General features: G+C 42.8%; 1 protein-coding gene across 2 annotated transcripts in view; it reads right to left on the reverse strand.

Moving 5' to 3' along the window:
- LOC105485023 (partner and localizer of BRCA2) overlaps positions 1 to 24,221 on the reverse strand; it is a 38,384-nt gene that overhangs the window by 5,438 nt on the left and 8,725 nt on the right. For both annotated transcript variants that reach the window (XM_011747180.2, XM_011747181.2), the window contains exons 5-11: positions 21,170 to 21,996; positions 20,734 to 20,805; positions 17,774 to 17,935; positions 15,548 to 15,633; positions 14,623 to 14,784; positions 12,979 to 13,095; positions 6,261 to 6,348 (exon numbers count right to left, since the gene is read on the reverse strand). In XM_011747180.2, coding sequence (XP_011745482.2) covers positions 6,261 to 6,348; positions 12,979 to 13,095; positions 14,623 to 14,784; positions 15,548 to 15,633; positions 17,774 to 17,935; positions 20,734 to 20,805; positions 21,170 to 21,996 — 1,514 coding nt within the window. The remainder of the gene's footprint in view (positions 1 to 6,260; positions 6,349 to 12,978; positions 13,096 to 14,622; positions 14,785 to 15,547; positions 15,634 to 17,773; positions 17,936 to 20,733; positions 20,806 to 21,169; positions 21,997 to 24,221) is intronic.

A 24,221-nucleotide genomic window follows, 5' to 3' on the forward strand; every position in this document is an offset into this window, starting at 1 on the left:
CAGTCCTGCCAGGCATGAATCTGATTCATCAATTTCCTTCCCCTTAGATAGTACTACATTTCATGCCATTCATCATTTGGGGAAATACTGGCAAAGAAAGGATGAGGACATACATGTGCAGGGAGTGCCCAAATTAGAAATATTCATTTGTAAATTGGTTTTTGAACATTCAGAACATGTTTTCCCATAAAAACAATCTTGTATGTGGTGGCTGGTTTCTCAGACGAGCCCACAATAGCCTATTTAAAACCCTGACACTATTACTCTCTTTTTTTTTTTTTTTTGAGACGGAGTCTTGCTCTGTCGCCCAGGCTGGAGTGCCGTGGCCGGATCTCAGCTCACTGCAAGCTCCGTCTCCCGGGTTTACGCCATTCTCCTGCCTCAGCCTCCCGAGTAGCTGGGACTACAGGCGCCTGCCACCTCGCCCGGCTAGTTTTTTGTATTTTTTTTTAGTAGAGACGGGGTTTCACCGTGTTAGCCAGGATGGTCTCGATCTCCTGACCTCATGATCCGCCCGTCTCGGCCTCCCAAAGTGCTGGGATTACAGGCTTGAGCCACCGCGCCCGGCCCACTATTACTCTCTATTAAGGGTAAGGGTGACCAAAAAAAGATACCATCACCTGTGGCTGTTTCTGTGGGAAAATGTGTTAAAGATCTCTCCTGGCTTTAAAATTATAGGTTCTAATAATAATATTACTGTGTGTGTGTGTGTGTGTGTGTATATATATAGATACACACATATATATACACACACACACATATATATACACACACACATATATTTACAGATTTTTTTTTTTTTTTTTGAGATGGAGTTTTGCTCTTGTTGCCCAGGCTGGAATTCTATGGCAAGATCTCAGCTCACTGCAACCTCCACCTCCAGGGTTCAAGTGATTCTCCTGCCTCAGCCTCCCCAGTAGCTGGGATTACAGGGATGCGCCACCACACCTGGCTCATTTTTGTATTTTTAGTAGAGACAGGGTTTCACCATGTTGGCCAGGATGGTCTCGATCTTCTGACCGCGTGATCCGAATGCCTTGGCCTCCCAAAGTGTTGGGATTACAGGCGTGAGCCATGGCATCCAGCCGAATGACTGAATTAATTAATGAAAATAGAATACTTTTATATTTAGAAAACAACTGAGGTGACTCAGGAGGCCAAGGCAGTAGGATAGCTTGAGACCAGCCTGGGAAACATAGCTGAAGACCTCATCGTCTAAAAAAATTAAATTAAAAGTTAGCCACTGATCTACAGCCTGAATGACAGAATGAGAACCTATCTCTGAAAGGGAAAAAAACTGAGGATTTAAAAATGTTAAATGCTATACAGTTAAGAAGAGGCTGACAAACTATGGCCCACTGGGTAAACCTAGCCCAACAGTTTTTTTGGGGGGGACAGGGTCTCACTGTCACCTAGGCTGGAGTGCAGTGTCATAATCAGCTCACTGCAGCCTCAAATTCCTGCCCTCAAGCAATCCTCCCTCCTTTGCCTCCCAAAGCACTGGAATTACAGCTGTGAGCCACCATGCCTGGCCCCAGTGCTTATTTTTCCATGGCCAATAAACTAGGAATGTTTTTCAAATTTTGAAATGGCTGAAAAACATCAGAAGAATAACATTTTCTGACATGTGAAAATTAATGTATGAAGTTCAAGTTTCAGTCTCCATAAAGTTTTATTAGAAAACAGCTACATCCGGCCATTTGCATACAGTCTATGGCTGATTTGGGGCCACAATGGCAGAGCTGAGTATTTATAACAGAGATTGTAAGGCCAGCACAGCTGAAAATATTTGCTATCTGGTAATATATGGAAAAAGTTTATCAATCCCTGCACTAAACAGTGAAATGAATAATAAAATTTTTTTTTTTTTTTTTTGAGACGGAGACTTGCTCTTTCGCCAGGCTGGAGTACAGTGGCACGATGTCGTTTCACTGCAACCTCCGCCTCCTGGGTTCAAGCAATTCTCCTGCCTCAGCCTCCCAAGTAACTGGGACTACAGGCACGCACCACCATGCCCAGCTAATTTTTGTATTTTTAGTAGAGACGGAGTTTCACCATATTGGCCAAGATGGTCTCAAACTCCTGACCTCGTGATATGCCTGCCTCGGCCTACCAAAGTGCTGGGATTACAAGTGTGAGCCACCGAGCCCAGCATAAAATATTATTTCTGAAGACTGGCTTTATGGGGAACTTTTACTTACTATCTTACACATGTCTATGTGAAATGTTTTAATATCAAGTGGGTATTAATGTTGTAATATAAAAGGTTTAACATTATTTAAATGTTTAATAAGCAAATTCTAGGCCAGGCGTGGTGGCTTACACCTGTAATCCCAGCACTTTGGGAGGCTGAGGCAGGTGGATCAGGTGTTCAAGAACAGCCTGGCCAGCTTGGTGAAACCTTGTCTCTACTAAAAATACAAAAAACTTAGCTGGGTGTGGTGGCAGACACTTGTAATCCCAGCTACTCAGGAGGCTGAAGCACAGAATTGCTTGAACCTGGGAGGTGGAGGTTGAATTCTAGAGATGAATTCAACTGTCAGTCAGTCTGTCTGATGAATTCAACTGTCTGTCTGTCTATCTATCTATCTATCTATTGTTGTTGTTGGTTTTTTGTTTGTTTGTTTTGAGACACAGTCTTGCCCTATCTATCTATCTATCTATCTATTTATCTATCTATCTATCTATCTATCTATTGTTGTTGGTTTTTTGTTTGTTTGTTTTGAGACACAGTCTTGCCCTGTCACCCAGGCTGGAGTGCAATCTATCTATCTCTCTCTCTCTCTCTCTCTCTTTCTCTCTCTCTATCTATATATCTATTGTTGTTGTTGTTGTTTTGTTTGTTTTGAGACACAGTCTTGCCCTGTCATCTATCTATATATCTATTGTTGTTGTTGTTTTTTTGTTTGTTTGTTTTGAGACACAGTCTTGCCCTGTCACCCAGGCTGGAGTGCAATGGCACGATCTCGGCTCACTGCAACCTCCACCTCCCACGTTCAAGTGATTCTCCTGCCTCAGCCTCCTGAGTAGTTGGGATTATAAGCACCCGCCACCATGCCTGGCTAATTTTTGTATTTTTTAGTAGAGACAAGGTTTCACCATGTTGGTCAGGCTGGTCTCGAACTCCTGACCTCAGGTGATCCACCTGCCTCAGCCTCCCAAAGTGCTGGGATTACAGGCGTGAGCCACCATGCCTGGCCTAGTTAATTATTATTATTTTTTTTTTGAGATAGAGTTTTGCTCTTGTCGCCCAGGCTAGAGTGCAGTGGCGCAATCTTGGCTCACTGCAACCTCCACCTCCTGGGTTCAAGCAATTCTCCTGCCTTAGCTTCCCTAGTAGCTGGGACTACAGGCGCACACCACCACACTCAGGTAAATTTTGTATTTTTAGTAGAGACGGGGTTTCACCAAGTTGGCCAAGCTGGTCTTGAACTCCCAACCTCAGGTGATCCACCCGCCTTGGGTTCCCAAAGTGTTGGGATTATAGGCATTAGCCACTGCCCCTGGCCTATTATCTTTGAGACAGGGTCTCACTCTATCGCCCAGGCTGGAGTACAGTGGTGCCATCATGGCTCACTGCAGGCTTGAACTCCTGGGCTCCAGTGATCCTCTCACTTCAGCCTCTGGAGAAGCTGGTATTACAGGCATGTGCCACCACACCTGGCCACAAGTATCTCATTTAAAGGAGGAGAAAGGTTAGGCTCAAGATTATGTAATGGATTACATAAGATCACACAACTTTTAAGTTCAATTCCACAGATCCTACTAGGCTAGGGAAAGATGCAGTCTTTGTGTTCAGAGCCTCTGGATGCTGATCCTTTCACCATAATCACCAGGCAAGTCAGTCTCTACACAAATGCTGAGCCTGCTGCTATTGTCTGCTCACAGCTTCAATGGTGAATACTCAAGTAGTTATTCATTACTCCTAGACAACTACTTTCCCATTGTTAACCAGACTGTGAGTCAAGACTTTTTTTTGAGACAGAGTCTCACTGTATTGCCCAGGCTGGAGTACAGTGGTGTGATCTTGGCTCACTGTAACCTCTGCCTCCTGGGTTCAAGCAATTCTCCCTGCCTCAGCCTCCTGAGTAGCTGGGATTACAGGTGCATGATACCACATCTGGCTAATTGTAGTTTTAGTAGAGATGGGGTTTCACCATGTTGGCCAGGCTGGTCTCCAACTCCTGACCTCACATGATGCGCCCACATTGGCCTCCCAAAGTGCTGGGATTACAGGCGTGAGCCACTGCTCCAGGCCAAGACTTTTTTTTTTTTTTTTTTTTGAGATAGGATCTCACTTTGTTGCCCAGGCTGGAGTGCAGTGGTGTGATCATGGCTCACCACAGCCTCGACCTCCGGGGCTCCAGGGATGCCCTGAACTCAGCCTCCTGAGTAGCTGGGACTACAGTTGCACACCACCATGCCTGGCTAATTTTTGTATTCTTTTTTTTTTTTTTTGGAGACGGAGTCTGGCTCTGTCGCCCAGGCTGGAGTGCAGTGGCCGGATCTCAGCTCACTGCAAGCTCCGCCTCCCGGGTTTACGCCATTCTCCTGCCTCAGCCTCCCGAGTAGCTGGGACTACAGGCGCCGCCACCTCGCCCAGCTAGTTTTTTGTATTTTTTTAGTAGAGACGGGGTTTCACTGGGTTAGCCAGGATGGTGTCGATTTTTGTATTTTTTATAGTGATGGGGTTTTGCCATGTTGCCCAGGCTAAGATTTTTTTTTTTTCTTTTTTTTTTGAGACGGAGTCTTGCTCTGTCGCCCAGGCTGGTGTGCAATGGTGCAATCTCGGCTCACTGCAACCTCTGCCTCCCGGGTTCAAGCGATTATCCTGCCTCAGCCTCCCACGCAGCTGGGATTACAGGTGTGCACCACCACGCCCAGCTAATTTTTGTATTTTTAGTAGAAATGGGCTTTCACCATATTGGCCAGGCTGGTCTCAAACTCTTGACCTCAGGTGATCCACCCACCTTGGCCTCCCAAAATGTTTTTTTTTTTTTATTAATACAAAATATTTTATATATTTATGGGGTACATGTATTTGTTATGTGCACAGAGTATATAATGATCAAGACAGGGTATCTGGGATACCCATCACCTCGAGAATCTATCATTTCTATGTGTTGGGAACATTTCAAATCCTTCCTTCTAGCTACTTTGAAATATATCATACATTGTTGCTAACTACAGTCATCCTACTCTGCTACTGAATCTTGGAGCTTATTTATTTCTAACTGTATGTTTGTACCCACTAGCCAAGACTATTTGTACAACAGCTGAGTAACTGTATTTGCTTCTGTATGAGAAGACTAAAGCCTAAGAGTAAAGCACACTGGCCAGGCACTGTGGCTCACACCGTAATCCCAGTACTTTGGGAGGCTGAGGTGGGCAGATTACCTGAGGTCAGGAGTTCGAGACCAGACTGGCCAGCATGGTGAAACCCCATCTCTACTAAAAATACAAAAATTAGCCAGGCGTAGTGGCGGGCATCTGTAATCCCAGCTACTTGGAAGGCTGAGGCGGGACAATTGATTGAACCTGGAAGGCGGAGGTTGCAGTGAGCTGAGATCGTGCCATTGCACTCCAGCCTGGGCAACAAGAGCGAAACTCCGTCTCAAAAAAAAAAAAAAAAAAAAAAGTGCCTGTAATCCCAGCACTTTGGGAGGCCGAGGTGGGCGGATCACAAGGTCAGGAGATCGAGACCATGGTGAAACCCCGTCTCTACTAAAAATAGAAAAAATTAGCCGGGCGCAGGGGCGGGCACCTGTAGTCCCAGCTACTCGGGAGGCTGAGGCAGGAGAATGGCGTGAACCCGGGAGGCGGAGCTTGCAGTGAGCCGAGATTGCGCCACTGCACTCCAGCCTGGGCGACAGAGCGAGACTCCGTCTCAAAAAAAAAAAAAAAAAAAAAAAAGTATTTCTGGGATCATTTAATCATCCTTCCTAAGGCTACTTAATCACGGTGATGTGGTTGGGAGTCAAGTCTGATAACAGGCATAATAGTTCTCAGTTCAAATCCATAGCTAGAAATAAATACTTGCCCTCAGGTCCTATAGCCAGAAAATTTACTAAGCAATCACTGTACCAACACTTATTTTCATCCTAAATTTCAAGAACGGACAAACATTGTTATCCAATTTTGAAAAAAGATGCCACAGGGAAGGCTTGTTCATTACTACTTATGACGTACCGCTCTCACTTAATAAGACCAACAGTAACACGCAAAGTAAACACAAAGTGGTCCCACCAGTCATTACTTACCATTTCAGAATAGGCTTTGTGACAGACTGAAGCTTGGTAAGAATCATCAATGTGCATCTTTTTCAAGAGTTGACCAGTTTTTAAATTCCTTAGATAACAAAAATAAATAAGCTGATCATATTCTTCCAACAAACCAGTTTTCAGAAAATATTTTCTTACTAATCATAGCATGCTTTAGGAGGTGACCAAGGAAAAAACTAAGGGCTCCTTAGTTTTGTTCAGTCATAGATTTGGGTAAAAGTAGAACTGTGGGTTAATTCTGCTAATAGTTTAATTTGATAGATTACATCTACTATGCCCCTAGGGATGAATCTCTCCAAATTCCATGAGGAAAGTTTCACCATCTCATTCAACCTGGTATTGAAATCAGGCACATGGTATAGCAGTATCATGATTTTGTGACACGTCTTGTTATGTCTAAATTTTCCATGGAAGACAATGGCCAGGAAACCAAATTTGGTAGGGCAAGAGACTACACCTAAAAAAGACTTATAATTATATCTCTATTACATGTATTTATACTACAGCTAGACCAAAATAATGGATAGAAGGAAGGACTGAGGTGGAATCAAGAGAGAGGGGTGCATATAAAGAAGAAAAAAGATAAAGTTTGTTGGAATCACTCCCCAGCGGTTTTTTTTCTTTTTCTTTTTTTTTTTTTTTGAGATGGAGTCTCACTCTGTCACCCAGGCTGAGTACAGTAGCGCCATCTTGGCTCACTGCAATCTTCACCTCCTGTGTTCCAGCAATTCTTCTACCTCAGCCTTCCAAGTAGCTGGGATTACAGGCACCCACCACCATGCCCGGCTAATTTCTGTATTTTTAGTAAAGGCAGGGCTTCACCAGGTTGGCCAGGCTGGTCTTGAACTCCTGACTGTAGGTGGTCCGCCTGCCTCAGCCTCCCAAAGTGCTTGGATTACAGGCATGAGCCATTGCACCTGACCTGCTCCCCAGCTTTATTAAGGATTTGTGACATTGATAACTGCTTTGTCATGATACTCTACTTTTTTGTTTTTGGAGCTTAGGGTCTTGCTCCACTGCCCAGGCTGGAGTGTGGTGGTATGATCATGACTCACCGTAGCCTCAACCTCCCAGGCTCAAGCAATCCTTCCACCTCACTGCCCCAAGTAGTTGGGACTACGGGTGCATGCCACCATGCCTGAATAATTTTTTAATTTTTTGTAGAGACAGGGTTTCACTATATTGCCCAGGCCGGTCTCAAACTCCTGAGCTCAAGCAATCCTCCCACCTCAGCCTCCCAAAGTGCTGGGATTACAGGTTTAAGGGACTGCACCCAGTTCATGTTACTCTGTTGATGAAAAACTTTCAGTTGGCTCCCATTAGCCACAGTATAAAGTCCAAGTGGTTTTTTTTGTTTGTTTGTTTGTTTGAGATGGAGTTTTGTTCTTGTTACCTAGGCTGGAGTGCAATGGCACAGCCTCAGCTCACTGCAACCTCCGCCTCCTGGGTTCAGGCAATTCTCCTGCCTCAGCCTCCTGAGTAGCAGGGATTACAGGTACGCACCACCACGCCAAGCTAATTTTTGTATTTTTAGTCAAGACGGGGTACACCATGTTGGCCAGGCTGGTCTCGAACTCTTGACGTCAGATGATCCACCCGCCTTGGCCTCCCAAAGTGCTGGAATTACAGGCGTGAGCCACTGCGCCCAGCCCCCAGGTTCATTTTAATGATATTTATACCTCTCATGAATCCAGTAGTGCCATATTACATTATCACTCATTGCTCCATTTCCTAAAATCTTTCTGCCTGAAGAACATACTATGCATTCCCTTGACTCTAGACTTTGCTGAAGCTATGCCTTCCAATGACCCCTGCTCCCCCAACTCCCTGCTGCCCATTACAGAACAGTTCCCATCCCTGTTACTGATGAATTCCTATCCATTTCTTAGGGCCTAGTTATATCCCACCCCCTCCAAGCTGCATGAACTCACTTGAGACTGCAGCAGTCCACAGTCATCTCCTCTCCTTTAATTCTGTCCATATACCTCATTTGGTATGTAATATACTACTGGCAATACTGTATCATGTATTCACTCAACAAATACAGAATTCTATGGGCCAAGTACTGTGTATAAAAAACTGAAGAAGGAAAATTAAATTTTTATGTGCATATGCAAGGTTTTCCTCCTATCAGGGACACCAGATGGGTGTCCTACAGAGTTTCATACATGGTCTGTATTTAGTAATTGTTCCTTCCTCAAATCCCAAATCACTTTGTCCAAATCTATCACTTTGACCTTGTGTGAATTGTAAAAAGAACTGTAGTGAAATTGTAGGATTTGATTGTAAAGGCATCTTATTTACCTACTAGATTATAGGGGCCCTGGGACCAGAATTCATATCTGATTCATCTCTGCATCTCTCACAGAGAATGGGACGTAAGTAGAGACCCAGATATCTACTGAATGTTTGAAAGATATTAAATGAAATGTCTCAGTGAATATGGACAGGAAGACTTCCTTACACACTGGCCCCTCAGCATTTAAGAATGTTTTAACACGTTTATTTGGTATGACTTCACTGTAAACATTAAACTTAAGAAATATTTAGACCTTCAGCATAGTTTCCAAAAAAACCCACCTGACGCCTCAGTATAACATGAATCACTTTAGACATCTAACAAATCAGGAGTTAAATAAGAACAAATATTACATGTAAGTATAAAATTATACAGAGCCCAAAAGGTAAGTAGTAGCTTTTGACAGACAATATGATTAATACATCTTTGAGTAACTACCCTAAACATAAAGCTAAGGCAGGTGCCAAGAACAGATATGAGAAACGGTACCTATCTTCAAAAACCAGAGAGGATAAACAACACAAAGCAGCAAATACTAAATTAAAAATCAAGGCAGGCCAGCCGCTGCAGCTTATGTCTATAATCTCAGCACTTTGGGAGGCTGAGGTGGGAGGATCACTTGCATTGAGGAGTTCTCGACCAGCCTAGGCAACATGGGGAGACCCTGTCTCTACAAAAAAAAGTAAAAAAAATTTTTTTTTTTTTTAAATTAGCCAGGCATGGTGGCACAAGTCTGTAGTCCTGCTACTCAGGAGGCTGAGTTAGGAGAACTGCTTGAGTCTGACAGTGAGCCATAATCATGCCACCATACTCCAGCATGGGCAACAGACTGAGACCCTGTCTCAAAAAAACAAAAACGAAAAAACAACCAAGGCAATATGAATTCGGAGAAGGAAACATCAGTGAAGGCTGGGATGGTACAACAGAACTCAAGATAACTGTAGGGCTGAAAATATCCCCTAAGGGGAACTTAGAAGCCAAGCATAGAAATCCCTCCCAAACTTCCCAGTACTCTAGAAGGCCAAGGTGGGAGGGTTGCTTACGTCCAAAAGTTCAAGACCAGCCTGGGAAAAATAGCAAGACCCTGTCTCTATAAAGGAAAAGAAAAATTAGCCAGGCATGGTGGTGTATATCTGTGGTCTCAGCACTTTGGGAGGCTGAAGTGGGAGGACTGCTTGAGCCCAGGAGTTCAAGACCGGCCTGAGTAACATACCAAGTTCTCATCTCTACAAAAAATTAAAAATTAGCAGGACATGATGGTGTGCACCTGTAGTCCCAGCTACTCAGGAGGCTGAGGTGGGAGGATTCCTTGAAACCAGAATTTTGAGGTTTCAGTGAGCTATGGTCATGTGTATACACTCCAGCTTGGGTACTCAGTGAGACTGTTTCAGAAAGAAATCCCTCCCCAACCTCAAATTCCTTTGTGACCTCTTATATACAAAATGCCAAAGGATACCGATAGAAAAATTGTAGAACTGAGGGATGGGAAGAAAAAAAGGAGGAAAGAAGGATGGCAGAGCTGGAGAGAACATTTTTGTACTAGAGCACAGGGGAAATAAAAGCTGAAGGAAAGCAAACATGGTCCCCGTAAAGGTTTTCTTTTGAGGGATAAGGGTAGGGTTGGAAGAAAGAGTATTCACAAAGTAGTAGAATAAAAAATGACCTGCGTTTGAGCCCAGGCATTTGAGCTTGCCGTGAGCTATGGTCATGCCACTGCACTCTAGTTTGGGTGACAGAGTAAGACACAGTCTCTAAAAAAATAAAAAATAAAAAAAAAAACGAAGTTTGAATATTGATTAATGGCAAGGAGACAAACTACTAGATCATTTTAACAGTTCAGGAGACACGTAATGAAGGTGTGGACTATGGGAATAACAGAAAGAATAGAAAAGACAACTCCTGAAAGAGCACCGTCCTCAAATAACACCTCTGGGTAGAAACCCTGGTGAATGTGCTCCAAGTGGCCAAGTGCCGCCCTAGACATCAGGACATCTGAAAACAGGGTCTTCTGACAGATCAGAACACAGTCAAATTTCAGAGGCTTTCTGGTGGGAAGGGCACATTGTTTCTCTCAGGGGCCATGCTTTTCTAGTTTATTTCTAGAAGGTTAGGGTTGTAAGTCACCACAGTATTTAAAAAAGAAAAACAAAAAATGGTTAGGGTTGGATGGTACAGAAAAGCTAGTGTAGTGGTCACACTAATATCGTAACTTCCTCTTACCAAGACCCATTCTGGCCCCAAGGAAACAGTTAATAGACAAGGCTTCTGAGAAAAGAAACAAAATCGATCTATTCTCCTAATACAAATTAAACTTGCAAGTGCCTGTGGCTGGGTATGGTTCTCCCTGTAGTCAGAAAAGAGATGGCTGGGGACTCCTGTGATGGTTTCCCTATTACAAATTTGTTAATTTGGTTCCTGTGTGATCACACTTTTTTCTTTTCTTTTTTTGAGACAGAGTCTCACTCTGTCACTCAGGCTAGAGTGCAGTGGCACGATCTCAGCTCACTGCAACCTCTGCCTCCCAGGTTCCAGCGATTCTCCTGCCTGAGCCTCACACCACCACGCCTGGCTAATTTTTGTATCTTTAGTAGAGACAGGGTATCTTTAGACGCCACACTTTTCTTTGTATACTGAGTAACTTTGGACTGTATCCTAGTTCCAGTGATATTAATATGTTGCAAAAACTTTGTATTCTGTTAGGTTCCTCTGAAAAACACTGATGTTTTTTGTTTTTAAAAATATTTTTAGAAAAGAAATTTTAACATTTACTGAATACCTCCTATGTGCCAGATAATATGGTAAGTACTTTTTAAATACAGTTCTATTGATCTTTAAAAAATTATTTATGTTTTTTGAGACAGACTCTTGCTCTGTCACCCAGGCTGGAGGGCAGTGGCGCAATCTTGACTCACTGCAACCTCCGCCTCCTGGGTTCAAGCCATTCTCCTGCCTCAGCCTCCTGAGTAGCTGGGATTACAGGTGTGTACCACCACGCCTGGCTAATTTTTGTATTTTTAGTAGAGATGGGGTTTTCCCTTGTTGGCCAGGCTGGTCTCGAACACTTGGCCTCAGGTGATCTGCCTGCCTTGGCCTCTCAAAGTGCTGGGATTATAGGCATAAGCCACTGCGCCCGGCCCTGATTTTTTTGGTTGTAAGTTTGTCTGTCCTAGTAAACAGTTAACTTGGCTGAACTTGAACTCCAAATGCCGAAAGTGAAGTTCAGTTCTTTCAGTCTCACCTGAGCTGCTTTGACTCTGACCTATGCACATCCAGTTTAAAGGGTCAACCAGATATTTAGGTAAACATTATAGCTAGAAGTTAGGGTTCTTTTTTTTTTTTTTTCTTTGCTCTCTCCTTTTTAGGACTTTTCCCCTCCCTTTCTAGCAGCTGTGATCACCCTGAACTCTGTCTGTCCTTTAGTTCTCTAAGCCAGTGGGACAGATCTTCTATTAGGCTTCCAGTCACCCAGTGAGCAGAGTGGGCCTTGCCTCCTAGCTTAAAGCCATAATAGGAACATTGCCTAGTGTCATTCCCTTCACCTAAAGGGAGAAACCCCTCCAGTATGTTTCCTCTTTTTTTTGCTTTCTGGTGCTTTTAGAAAGTTGTTTTTTGTATTTTGTCCAGAGTGTATAGTTATTCGAAGGTAGAGAGTTGGTCTGACAGAAGCTACTCAACCACTAACCAAAAGCAGAAAGAAGTGTACATCTTTGAAAATAGAATTCCATTTATTTTTAAATAGTCTACTCAGACTGACCTTTTTTGGTATATCTCAATTAATATGATGTTGTTGGTAAGACAAGTATATAGTATCTGACAAAAAAACCACAATCAGGCCAGACACAGTGGCTCACGCCTGTAATCCCAGCAATTTGCAAGGCCAAGGCGGGCAGTTCACTTGAGGCCGGGAGTTCAAGACCAACCTAGCCAACATGGCGAAATCCCATCTCTACTAAAAAATACAAAAATTAGCCAGGCATGGTGGCTCACTCCTGTAATCCCTGCATTTTGGGAGACTGAGGCAGGCAGATAACTTGAGGCCAGGAGTTCAAGACTAATCTCGCCAACATGATAAAACCCTATCTCTACTAAAAAATACAAAAATTAGCTGGGTGTGGTGGCACATGCCTATAATCCCAGCTACTCGGGAGGCTGAGGCAGGAGAATCGCTTGAACCCAGGAGGCGGAGGTTGCAGTGAGCCGAGATCACACCACTGCACTCTGCCTGGGCAACAGGAGGAGACTCTGTCTCAAAACACAACAAAAACAACAAGAGCAACAAAAAATCACAATCGTGTTTACACATACTCTCTTATTTAATCTTCACAACACCCCTGTAAAATGAGAGGTGAATCCTCATACTACAGATGACGGAACTGAGGACCTAGAGGGAAAACTTACCAAATAACAATGTTGTTCATAACAGTAGTACCAAGGAGAGCTTCTTGCATCCCTTGGACCTCGGCAAAAGTTAATATAGTCTCCTCAGGGGGCATCAAAAATTGGTTTTCTTTGCCTCTGCAATTAAAATAGTATGAAAAGTCAGTACTTTGCACTAAAGCAGTTTCTAGGTAGCCCTTCTCCACATTGTTGAACTGTGCATAATATAAACTAACCAAATACCAGGAAAAAAAAAATCTAACCCAGAAAATGTGTATACTAAACTTTCTACAATGAACATATATTACTTCCATACTATCTACTTAGATATGCTGCAAGCACCTCAAATTCATTATATTCAAAATTAAACTTGTTAAGTTTCTCTTTAAACCTTTCGTTTCTTTCTGCATTCCTATCTCAATAAATTGCACCACCATCTAATAATGCCCAAGTTTCAGGGTTGGTCACCACTCAAGTGACCACCTAGACTGGGAGGAAGGAGACAAGGAAAATATCCACATTTCGGGCTTGGTCACCACTCAAGTGACCAACTCTACCATGTTGATATTCTCTCCTTCCTCTCAATCTAGTCAATCACCAAGTCCCAGTAATTTTATCTTCTCATCTCTCAGAAATCTATCTGCTTCTTCCCATCTCCACTAACATAATCCTAATTTAAGCAAACAATTATCATCTCTTGCAACAGATCATGAATAAATAAGCCAAAGTTCCCTGCCCTCCACTTTTAGAAAAGACAGATGGATAATAACAATGAAGTGTAACTGAAAAATAAAAATAAAAATAAAGTATAATGAGTATATGATAGAGAAGAGGCTGTTAAGTTCAGTTTGCAACATTTTGAATTCGAGGTGTTCCCAATATGTCTAATAAATAAACCTACAGGTCTAGAGCTCAAGAAAGAGCTCAGAGGTAGAAATGTATGTTTGCAACTAGTCAGCACCAAGATGGTCAGTGAAGCAATGGACTCCAAGTGTGTGGAATGAGGAAAGGGTCTAGGGCCTTAAGGTATTGCTATATATTTTAAAAAATATTTGTGTGTGTGTGTGTGTGTGTGTGTGTGTGTGTGTGTGTGTATGTGTGTGTTTAAGATTAGGTCTCGGTCTGCTGCCCAAGGTGGACTGTGGTGGCGTGATCACAGTTTATTGCACCCTTGAACTCCTAAGCTCAAGTGATCCTCCCACCTCAGACTCCCTAGTAGCTGGGACCACAGACATGCTCTGCCACACCCAGCTAATTTTTAAATTTTTTTGTAAAGATGGGGCCCTGCTATGTGGCCCCATCTGGTCTTGAACTCCTGGGCTCAAACTTCTGCCTTGGCCTCCCAAAGGGCTGGGATTATGGGCATGAGCCACTGTGCGCAGCAGAGGTATTTCTAACATTTGAGGGACACACAGAGATTTCAAAGAAGACTGAAGAACAAACTACATTTGCTGAGCCTCTCCCCTTCTTTGACTTCATCCCTGACATGTCTGGCTTCCACCTCACTAATCTGCTTCTATGTCATAACCTAGTCTTGATGCCATACATGCTTATATTATACCCACAGCACAGAAAAACAAGATCCTAGTGACCCAACTTTCTCTGAAACCTGTGAGAAAATTATTCTTCATCTAATAGTTAAAAATCAATCAATGCTTTTCTTACCCTCCATCTTCTGCAAATGTCATGACTTCTACTTGTTGATCAGAAAGGGTCCCACTGCTACTAACTAGCCTCCTCTTTGTCAGGCCAAGCACAGCTTTTATATTTCCAGACTTCAGTAGTACTTGCTTTTCACTTTCATCATCAGAGGAACAAAGCAATGCCCTAAGCCAAATATAAGGAAAAATAGGGTGATGTCAGGAGTAATCTTTTAATATTAAAGGACTAGGTTCACTCTTTTTTTTTGAGAAGGCGTCTTGCTCTGTCGCCCAGGCTGGAGTACAGTGGTGCAATCTCAGTTCACTGCAACTCTGCCTCCCAGGTTCAAGCGATTCTCCTGCTTCAGCCTCCTGAGTAGCTGGGATTACAGGCGCAAGCCACCATGCCTGGCTAATTTTTCTGTATTTTTAGTAGAGATGGGGTTTTACCATGTTGGTCAGGCTGGTCTTGAACTCCTGACCTAACGATCCACCTGCCTCGGCCTCCCAAAGTGCTAGGATTACAGGCGTGAGCCACCGTCCCCAGCCTTTTTTTTTTTTTTTTTTGAGACAAAGTCTCACTCTGTCATCCAGGCGGAGTGCAGTGGCACGATCTTAGCTCACTGCAACCTGTTTCCTGGGTTCAAGTGATTTACCACGTTGGCCAGGCTGGTCTCAAACTCCTGACCTCAGTTGATCCATACACCTTGGCCTCCCAAAGTGCTGGGATTATAGGCGTGAGCCACCACGCCCAGCCTAGGTTCACATTTTAAATAGAAACTTCAGTCAGTGATGTCATTCTATTGATTTTTTTTTTTTAAACAAATCTCTCTCTCTTCAGATCTTTCAGATTCTTTCAAGACTCAAGTCTAGGTTATTACCTGCACTCAAAACCAGCAGACAGAAACAAAGATGAAGGAAAAACAAATCACCCGTTGGGAATTACATACCTGATCTCTCTGATTTCCAAATTTCCCAAAGCTACACACACAAGATTATACACATCAGGCACTGGAACTATCTGTAATACTGGAACCTAAATAAAACAAAGCAGCCAAAAATTATACTTGGTTTGTTTCACTTTCGTTTAATCCAGATTTTCCAAAATTTATCACATTCTTTTGTATTCTCACTGTACAAGAATAATTTTCATCATTTGAAGGCTCAGAAAACACTCTTTTTATTAGCTGTAAATCTAAATAAACTATATGCATAATAGTGCTTACTGAGCATTTATGTAACGCAATGTATAATTCTAACAATAGAGGAATAATGGGGTATATTCTGGCATGTGAATGAAAAGAATATTTATGTAGCCATTTAAAAGTATATCTATGTTCACTGAACAAATATTTATTGGGCACCTCTGTGCAAAGCACAGTGTTAGATGTTGTATATATTTGGAGAGCAAGAATGAGGTTTATACAAGTATGAAGACTCTACAGAAACAAGGAATTTTTTTTTTTCTTTTTGAGACGGGGTTTCACTCTTGTTGCCCAGCCTTGAGTGTAATGGCATGATCTCAGTTCATTGCAACCTCCACCTCCTGGGTTCAAGCAATTCTCCTGCCTCAGCCTCCCAAGTAGCTGGGATTACAGGCATGCACCACCACACCTGGTTAATTTTTTTTATTTTTAGTAGAGACGGGGTTTCACCATGTTGGTCAGGGTGGTCTTGAACTCTTGACCTCAGGTGATCCACTCACCTCAGCCTCTCAAAGTGCTGGGATTATAGGTGTGAGCCACATCGCCTGGCCAGAAAAATGTTTATATGTATGGTGAGAAAAGACAGATCTAAAAATTTTAAGCACACTAAGAAATGCAAGCATATAAGATGTATATGATAGTGGGAAAAGACTAGAAGGAAATACACGTAGAAAAGCAGCAAAATAATGCCTTAGTGAAGGGCAAGGAGTATAAATATCAGCAAGTGTCAAAGTCAGAATAGACATAAAATTCTAAGCTCCTCCAACAGGTCTAGTGTAAAAACCCATCTCTAGGCTGGGTGCGGTGCCTCACACCTGTAATCCCAGCAATCTGGGAAGCCGAGGCCGGTGGATCACTTGAAGTCAGGAGTTCGAGACCATCCTGGCCAACATGGTAAAACCCCGTCTCTACTGAAAATACAAAAATTAGCTGGACATGGTGGCGTGCGCCTATAGTCCCAGCTACTTGGGAGGCTGAGGCAGGAGAATTGCTTGAACCTGGGAAACGGAGATTGCAGTGAGCCAAGACTGCCCCACTGCACTCCAGCCTGGGCGACAAAGTATGACTCTGTCTCCGGAAAAACAACAACAACAACAACAAAAAACCCATCTCTAGATAAAACTGGGATTGGCTCGGCATGGTGGTTCACACCTGTAATCCCCAGCACTCTAGGAGGCTGAGGCAGGCCGACTGTTTAAGCCCAGGAGTTCAAGACCAGCCCAGGCAACATGGCAAAACCACATCTGCATAAAAACTATAGGCCGGATGCGATGGCTCACACCTGTAATCCCAGCATTTTGGGAGGCTGAGGCGGGCGGATTGCCTTAGGTCAGGAGTTCAAGAACAGCCTGGGCAACATGATGAAACCCTATCTCCACTAAAAATACAAAAAAATTAGCCAGGCATGGTGGTGGATGCCTGTAATCCCAGCTACTCAGGAGGCTGAGGCACAAGAATCCCTTGAACCTGGGCGGCAGAGATCGTGCCACTGCACTCCAGCCTGGGTGACAGAGCAAGACTCTGTCTCAACAAAAATAAGAAGAAGAAAAAAAAAACAATAAAAAATTAGCCAGACATGGTGGTGCCTGCCTATAGTCCCAGCTACCTGGGAGGCTGAGGTGAGAGGATTACCAAGCCTAGGGAGGTTGAGGCTGCAGTGAGCCATGATCATGCCACTGCACTCTAGCCTGCGTGACAGAGTGAGATCCTGACTCAAACAAACAAACGAAAATTTATGATAAAGCAAATAAAGCAGGATGTTAATGGTAGAGTCTAGAATGGTGGGTATATGGGTGCTCACTATACAACTTTTCTGGATGTTTGAAACTTTTCATAATGAAATGTTGGGGAAAAAAATCTCATCTCTGTTCTGCCTTGCATGGTCATAGCTCCCGATTTTGGTAAGCTGCCTATCTACATTATCAGGCAAATGGCTACAAAGATCTTTTTCAGCTCGGGATTCTCACTTACCTCTGTGAAGTGCCAAGTATAAAGTTTTTCCCACTGCCAAGCATCCAGGGCTTTCCAAAGAGAAACTACGTCCTCGCAAGCAGTTATGATACATGGCTCTTTACAACCGGCTCTTTCCCAAAACATGGCACTCACATCTACGGAACAGGAACCTGAAGGATTCTGATACAATGGCAACAACAGTTCTGTTAAAGTGGCACTGGAGGGCTGTTTTATGCAAAGCATAAGTATGCAAAGTGATGAATTATAATTCAATGAAACAGTAGGTATGTAAAATTTAAGTTTTATGCAGGTGAAAAGAAAGAGCTTTGTGGTTCTTATGTACCTAAAAAATTGCCTATCAAACTTACATCATGAAAGATTTTATTTCTTATTTTATTTATTAATTTTAATTTTTTTGGGGGGACTGAGTCTCACTTTATCACCCAGGCTGGAGTGCAGTGGTGCAATCTCGGCTCACTGCAACCTTTGCCTCCTGGATTCAAGCGATTCTCCTGCCTCAGCCTTCCGAGTAGCTAGGATTACAGGTGCCTGCCACCACACCCAGTTAATTTTTGTATTTTTAGTAGAGACAAGGTTTCACCATGTTGGCCAGGTTAGTCTCGAACTCCTGACCTCAAGTGATCCACCCACCTCAGCCTCCCAAAGTGCTAGGGTTACAGGTGTGAGCTACCGTGCCCAGCCCATGAAAGATTTAAAAATGTATAGTCCAGATGGAATAAATTCAGATTTAACCACAAAAAGATATTCCATAGAACTTATCCATTTGAAAATTAAACATCCTGGCCGGGCGCGGTGGCTCAAGCCTGTAATCCCAGCACTTTGGGAGGCCGAGACGGGCGGATCACAAGGTCAGGAGATCGAGACCATCCTGGCTAACATGGTGAAACCCCGTCTCTACTAAAAATACAAAAAACTAGCCGGGCAAGGTGGCGGGCGCCTGTAGTCCCAGCTACTTGGGAGGCTGAGGCAGGAGAATGGCGTAAACCCGGGAGGCGGAGCTTGCAGTGAGCTGAGATCCGGCCACTGCACTCCAGCCTGGGCGACAGAGCGAGACTCTGTCTCAAAAAAAAAAAAAAAAAAAAAAAAAAAAAAGAAAATTAAACATCCTGATGAACCACTCATGGGTTGAAAAGACAGGTTTCAATGTTATTCCTCGGAGGGAATAACATTGAAACAACATACATTATACTATCTACTATTATGACCATGGGAACACTATGTATCCAAACCACAGAGCATGGCCAAAGCAGTATTTCCAAGAAAATTTGGAAATGTCCAATAAAAATCATAATCACAAAGGCATTTATAAGAAAACAAGAAAGATTAAAATCAAGTAAGCATGCAGCTCAGGAAGTCAGTACAAGAACAAAATAAGAACAGTAAAAAAACAGTAGAAAGGAATTATTTACAGTTATTTATTATAAAAATAGAATGAACTAGAAAACAAAACAAACAACAACAACAAAAAAACACAACCCAATTAATAACTAATACAACCACAAACTAGTTTGTTTGGAAGACCCACGTAATGGCCACATCTTGAGTCTAATGTAGAAAAACAATAATTTTAGAAATGGGAGAATGGGGAAGAGAGGCTTAACTGCATATACAGAGATTTTAATAATCTATAAGAAGTAACTTTTTACCCACAAATTTGAAAATATGAATGAAATGGTTGATTTTTTAAGAGACTAAGTTATTAGGACACTGGGCATGGTGGCTCACGCCTGTGATCCCAACACTTTTGGAGGCCAAGGCAGGCGGATCCCCTGAGGTCAGGAGTTCAAGACCAGCCTGGCCAATGTGGCAAAACCCCATCTGTACTAAAAATACAAAAACCAGCAGGGCATGTTGGCGCACGCTTGTAATCCCAGCTACTATAGAGGCTGAGGCACGAGAATCACTTGAACCTGTGAGGCTGAGGTTGTAGTGAGTGGAGATTGGAAATTGCCCCACTACACTCCAGCCTGGGCAACAGACTGTCTCAAAAAATAAAATAAAAATAAAATAAGTTATTAAAATTGACTCAAGAATAAATTCCAAAACAGAGCATAGGTTATTACCACATATCCTTTATAGAACAGTAATCTGGGGCTCAGAGGTTACACAATTTGTCCAAGGTGACAAAGCCAGTGATCTGGGAAAAACTTTATGTGGATTTGAAGTGCTTTCCTTCACACCAGTGGTTCTCTGGGAGAGCATCTGCACCATCTTCACCCCTGCCCCTAGGACATTTAGTAATGCAACATTTTCAGTTACCGCACTGCATAGAAAAGATTAACCACTAGAACTGCTCCCCATTTTCTTATAAATCACCATAAATGATTCTTCTAGAAACATTACACCATTTGAGTAGGAGAGGCATGAATAACTCTCATTTCACTCTCTGTCAAAATGCCTGAGTTATATTTATTTTATTTTATTTTTGAGATGGAGTCTCACTCACCCAGGCTGGAGTGCAGTGGTGAGATCTTGGCTCACTGCAACGTCTGCCTCCTGGTTCAAGTATTCTCTTCCCTCAGCCTCCATAGTAGCTGGGATTATAGGCGCCCACCACGCCTGGCTAATTTTGTATTTTTAGTAGAGATGGGGTTTCATCATGTTGGCCAGGCTGGCCTCAAACATCTGACCTCAAGTGATCCACCTGCCTCAGCCTCCCAAAGTGCTGAGATTACAGAGGTGGGCTCCTGTGCCCAGTTCCCTAACTTAGATTTAGATATGAAGTTCAGCTACTTAGCCTAAGTTATTCTTGTCAACAAGTTGGCATAGAAACTTCAAAAGGAGAGCTCAAAACATAAACAGAGGTAAATATTGGGAAAAACAATCCAAATCTGTTTTTCTGAATCTGTTTACCAATATCTTTAATAGTATTAAAGAACAAGAAGCTATATGACCAACAATTCATTAAAGTTTTCATATGTAAGACACAAGACACTGGAAGAGAATATTCTTCGGACCTTTAACTTTGAAACCAATTGTAGGTTGCCTGGGTTTACGCTATCAGAAGCAGGAAGCTCTGCTGTTTCAGTCTGTGAAAACAAAAGTCATATCATTAGTCTACACTTCGTGTATAATGTCCGCTTGCATTACCCACTCATCAAAATGTCTACTTCATATTGTCCTTATTTCCTCTTATAACAGCAGCAAAGCTCCAAATGCAAACTGTTTCACTGATGACAAAGAGAATAGGACCTCCCAAATTTAAAAGAAACATTTTAATGAACCTTAATTTCCCCAGAATGAACTTAATGTTTACAATGAAGTTATATCAAAGAAACATGTCAAACTGTTCTTAAATGTGGAAGGCCCAGTGCATAAGCAAGTCATGCTGTTTACATTCACTAAGGCATTTCATTCCTTCAGAGAAAATTTCACAAAGGAAATGGATTGTACCTGTTCGATGGAATGTTTATGCAACTCCTGGCATGTGTTTCCACAGAGCTGATTTACTTTAAAAGTGAATGACTCAATGGGTGGAGGTGTTCCTGGCAGGGCAGAGTCACAGTCACAGGTAGGTTGTCCTTGCCTGCCTGACACCTGCAGGGTGGTATGTGGTTTCGCTGGACTGCTTGAACGGTCGAATTGTTTACTATCACTGGCAAGACAGACTGAGTCTTTCAAATGAGCAAGTTGGGGTGTGCGGCAAGTTTGTCCAGCGACCTCTGTGGAAGCTTTTTCATAGGAGCCTTGAGGGCCAAAGGCTGGAGTAGTACCTAAGATGGGGAAAAGAGGTGAACACATGTCTGCAGCAGGCCTGTCATTATCATCAAGCGCAACTGTATTTAAAGGAGTATAAAGTAATATGGATGAAGAAAGGCCTGTCTTTGTATGCTGGCTTTGTGGGTTTGGCCTTTTGGGATGTGATTTTCCTGGTAAAACAATAAGGTCCTCTTCTAAGTCCTCCATGTCTGTATCCATGCGTTTAGGACTCAGTTCCTCTGGAAAAATACAATTTCCCTCTTTAAGATGTCTCTCTCCAAACATGTTTGATTCAAAAGGCTCCACTGGTTTTTCTGAGCAAGACTTCAGTTTTTCAAGCTTAAGAGGTCCAAAGTCTTCATCAGGTAACTGAAAGTCTGTGATGCTGAGAAAAGACAGTAGTTGCTTTAAGCTCAGCATTCCATCCTTATGAAATGAAGCCGTGAAAGCATCATCATCCAAGGATAAATAAGCACTGTTACTCCAAGAAAGGGAATCCTCTTTTTGATGACTTTTCTTCCCTAAAGAAGAAAAATAAGTCACAAAAATAGTAACAAAACCCAACAAAACAGACAAACTGTTTCACTGATGACAAAGAGAATAGGATCTCCCATGTTTAAAAGAAACATTTTAATGAACCTTAATTTCCCCAGAATGAACTTAATGTTTACAATGAAGTCCTATCAAAGAAACATGTTAAACCATTCTTAAACGTAATACCTAACAAAAAGTGAGCTTCTAAACTCAAATATACTAGAAAATATACGTAATACCCAACAAAGAGTGAGTTTCTAAACTCAAATATACTCCTCCCTTGAGCCCAGGAGTTTGAGACCAGCCTGAGCAACACAATGAGACTGTCTTTAAAAACAATAAATAAATAAATAAAAATTTAAAAAAGTAGGGCCAGGTACGGTGCCTCACACTCATAGTCTTAGCCCCTTCAGAGGCCGAGGCAGGCAGATCACTTGAGGTCAGTTCAAGACCAGCCTGACCAACACGGTGAAACCCCGTCTCTACTAAAAATACAAAAAAAAAAAAAAAAAAAAAAATTAGCCAGGTATGGTCGTGGGCGCCTGTAGTCCCAGCTACTCGGGAGCCTGAGGTGGAAGAATGGCGTGAACCCAGGAGGGGGAGCTTGCAGTGAGCTGAGATCGCACCACTGCACTCCAGCCTGGGTGACAGAGCGAGACTCCGTCTCAAAAAAAAAAAATTAGCTGGGCTTGGTGGTGCACGCCTGTGATCTCAGCTACTCGGGAAGCTGAGGTAGGAGAATCATTTGAACCCAGGAGGTGGAGGCTGCAGTGGGCTGAAATTGCATCAGTACCACTGCACTCCAGCCTGGGCAACAGAGCGAGATTCTGTCTCAAAGAATGAATGAATAAATAAATAAATAAATAAATAAATCCAAACAAAACAAAACAGAGTATGGCCAAAAATGTTAACTGGGAGAAGGGACTGAGGACAAGGCTCAGCTCAACCACTGATTTGCAGCTTAACCTTAGGCAAATCGATTTATTTCATTTTCCCTTTTCTCATTGTCTCTCATAAGAGAAGTGAACTAAAAATATCTACATTTTTTCCTACCTCTAAAACTGTGATTTCAACAGGCTGCCAAAGTATGGTCTACAAAATGCTGGCTCTTGTCACTATGGAAAACTTAGTCTCCTTTTGAAGCAAAGAGTTAATTTACTGCTTTTTGTTTGCTTGTTTCAAGACGAGGTCTCACTCTGTTGCCCAGGCTGGAGTGCAGTGGCGAGATCTTGGCTCACTGCAACCTCTGCCTCCCAGGCTCAAGCAATCCTCCCACATCAGCCTCCTGAGTAGCAATTTACTGCTCTTATTCCAAATGGTATCCCACACCATTCAAAATGTTGCTATATCCTCAATGATGAATGCATAAACAAACTGTGGTATATACATACAATGGAATACTAGTCAGCCATAAAAAGGAACAAAGTACTGATGCATGTTACAACAGAAACGTACCTTAAAAACATTATGCTAAGTGGCCAGGCTCAGTGACTCACACCTATAATCCCAGCACTTTGGGAGGCCGAAGGCAGGTGGATCACTTGAGGTCAGGAGTTTGAGGCCAACCTGGGCAACATGGTGAAACCCCATCTCTAGTAAAAATACAAAAATGAGCCAGGTGTGGTGGCAGGAGCCTGTAATCCCAGCTACTCAGGAGGCTGAGGAAAGAGAATCACTTGAACCTGGGAGGCGGAGGTTGCAGTGAGCCGAGATTGTGCCACTGCACTCCAGCCTCGGTAAGAGTGAGACTCTATCTCAAAAACAAACAAGCCCATTATGCTAAGCAGCCAGACACAAAAGGTCACATATTGTATGATTCTATATATATGAAATATCCAGAACAGAGAAATCCATAGAGATAGAATGCAGATTGGTGGTTGTCCATGGAAGGAGTAGGGGGTGAGGGGAGAGGAAATGGGTAGCAGCTGCTTAATGGGTATGGGGTTTAGAGGTGATAGAAATGTTTTAGAATGAGACAGAGGTGGTGGTTGGACAACATTGTAAATGTACTGACTTGTTCACTTAATTTAAAATGGTTAATTTTGTCATGTGAATGTCACCTTGAGAAAAAGTTTTTAAATGTAGCTGCAGGTTACTAAAATGATAGCAGACTATTTCGAACTACTGGCTGGGCCTGGTGGCTCACGCCTGTAATCCCAGCACTTTGGGAGGCCGAGGTGGGCAGATCACCTGAGGTCAGGAGATCAAGACC

This window comes from Macaca nemestrina, chromosome 18, assembly GCF_043159975.1.
Source record: "Macaca nemestrina isolate mMacNem1 chromosome 18, mMacNem.hap1, whole genome shotgun sequence".
Taxonomy (NCBI): Eukaryota; Metazoa; Chordata; class Mammalia; order Primates; family Cercopithecidae; genus Macaca; species Macaca nemestrina.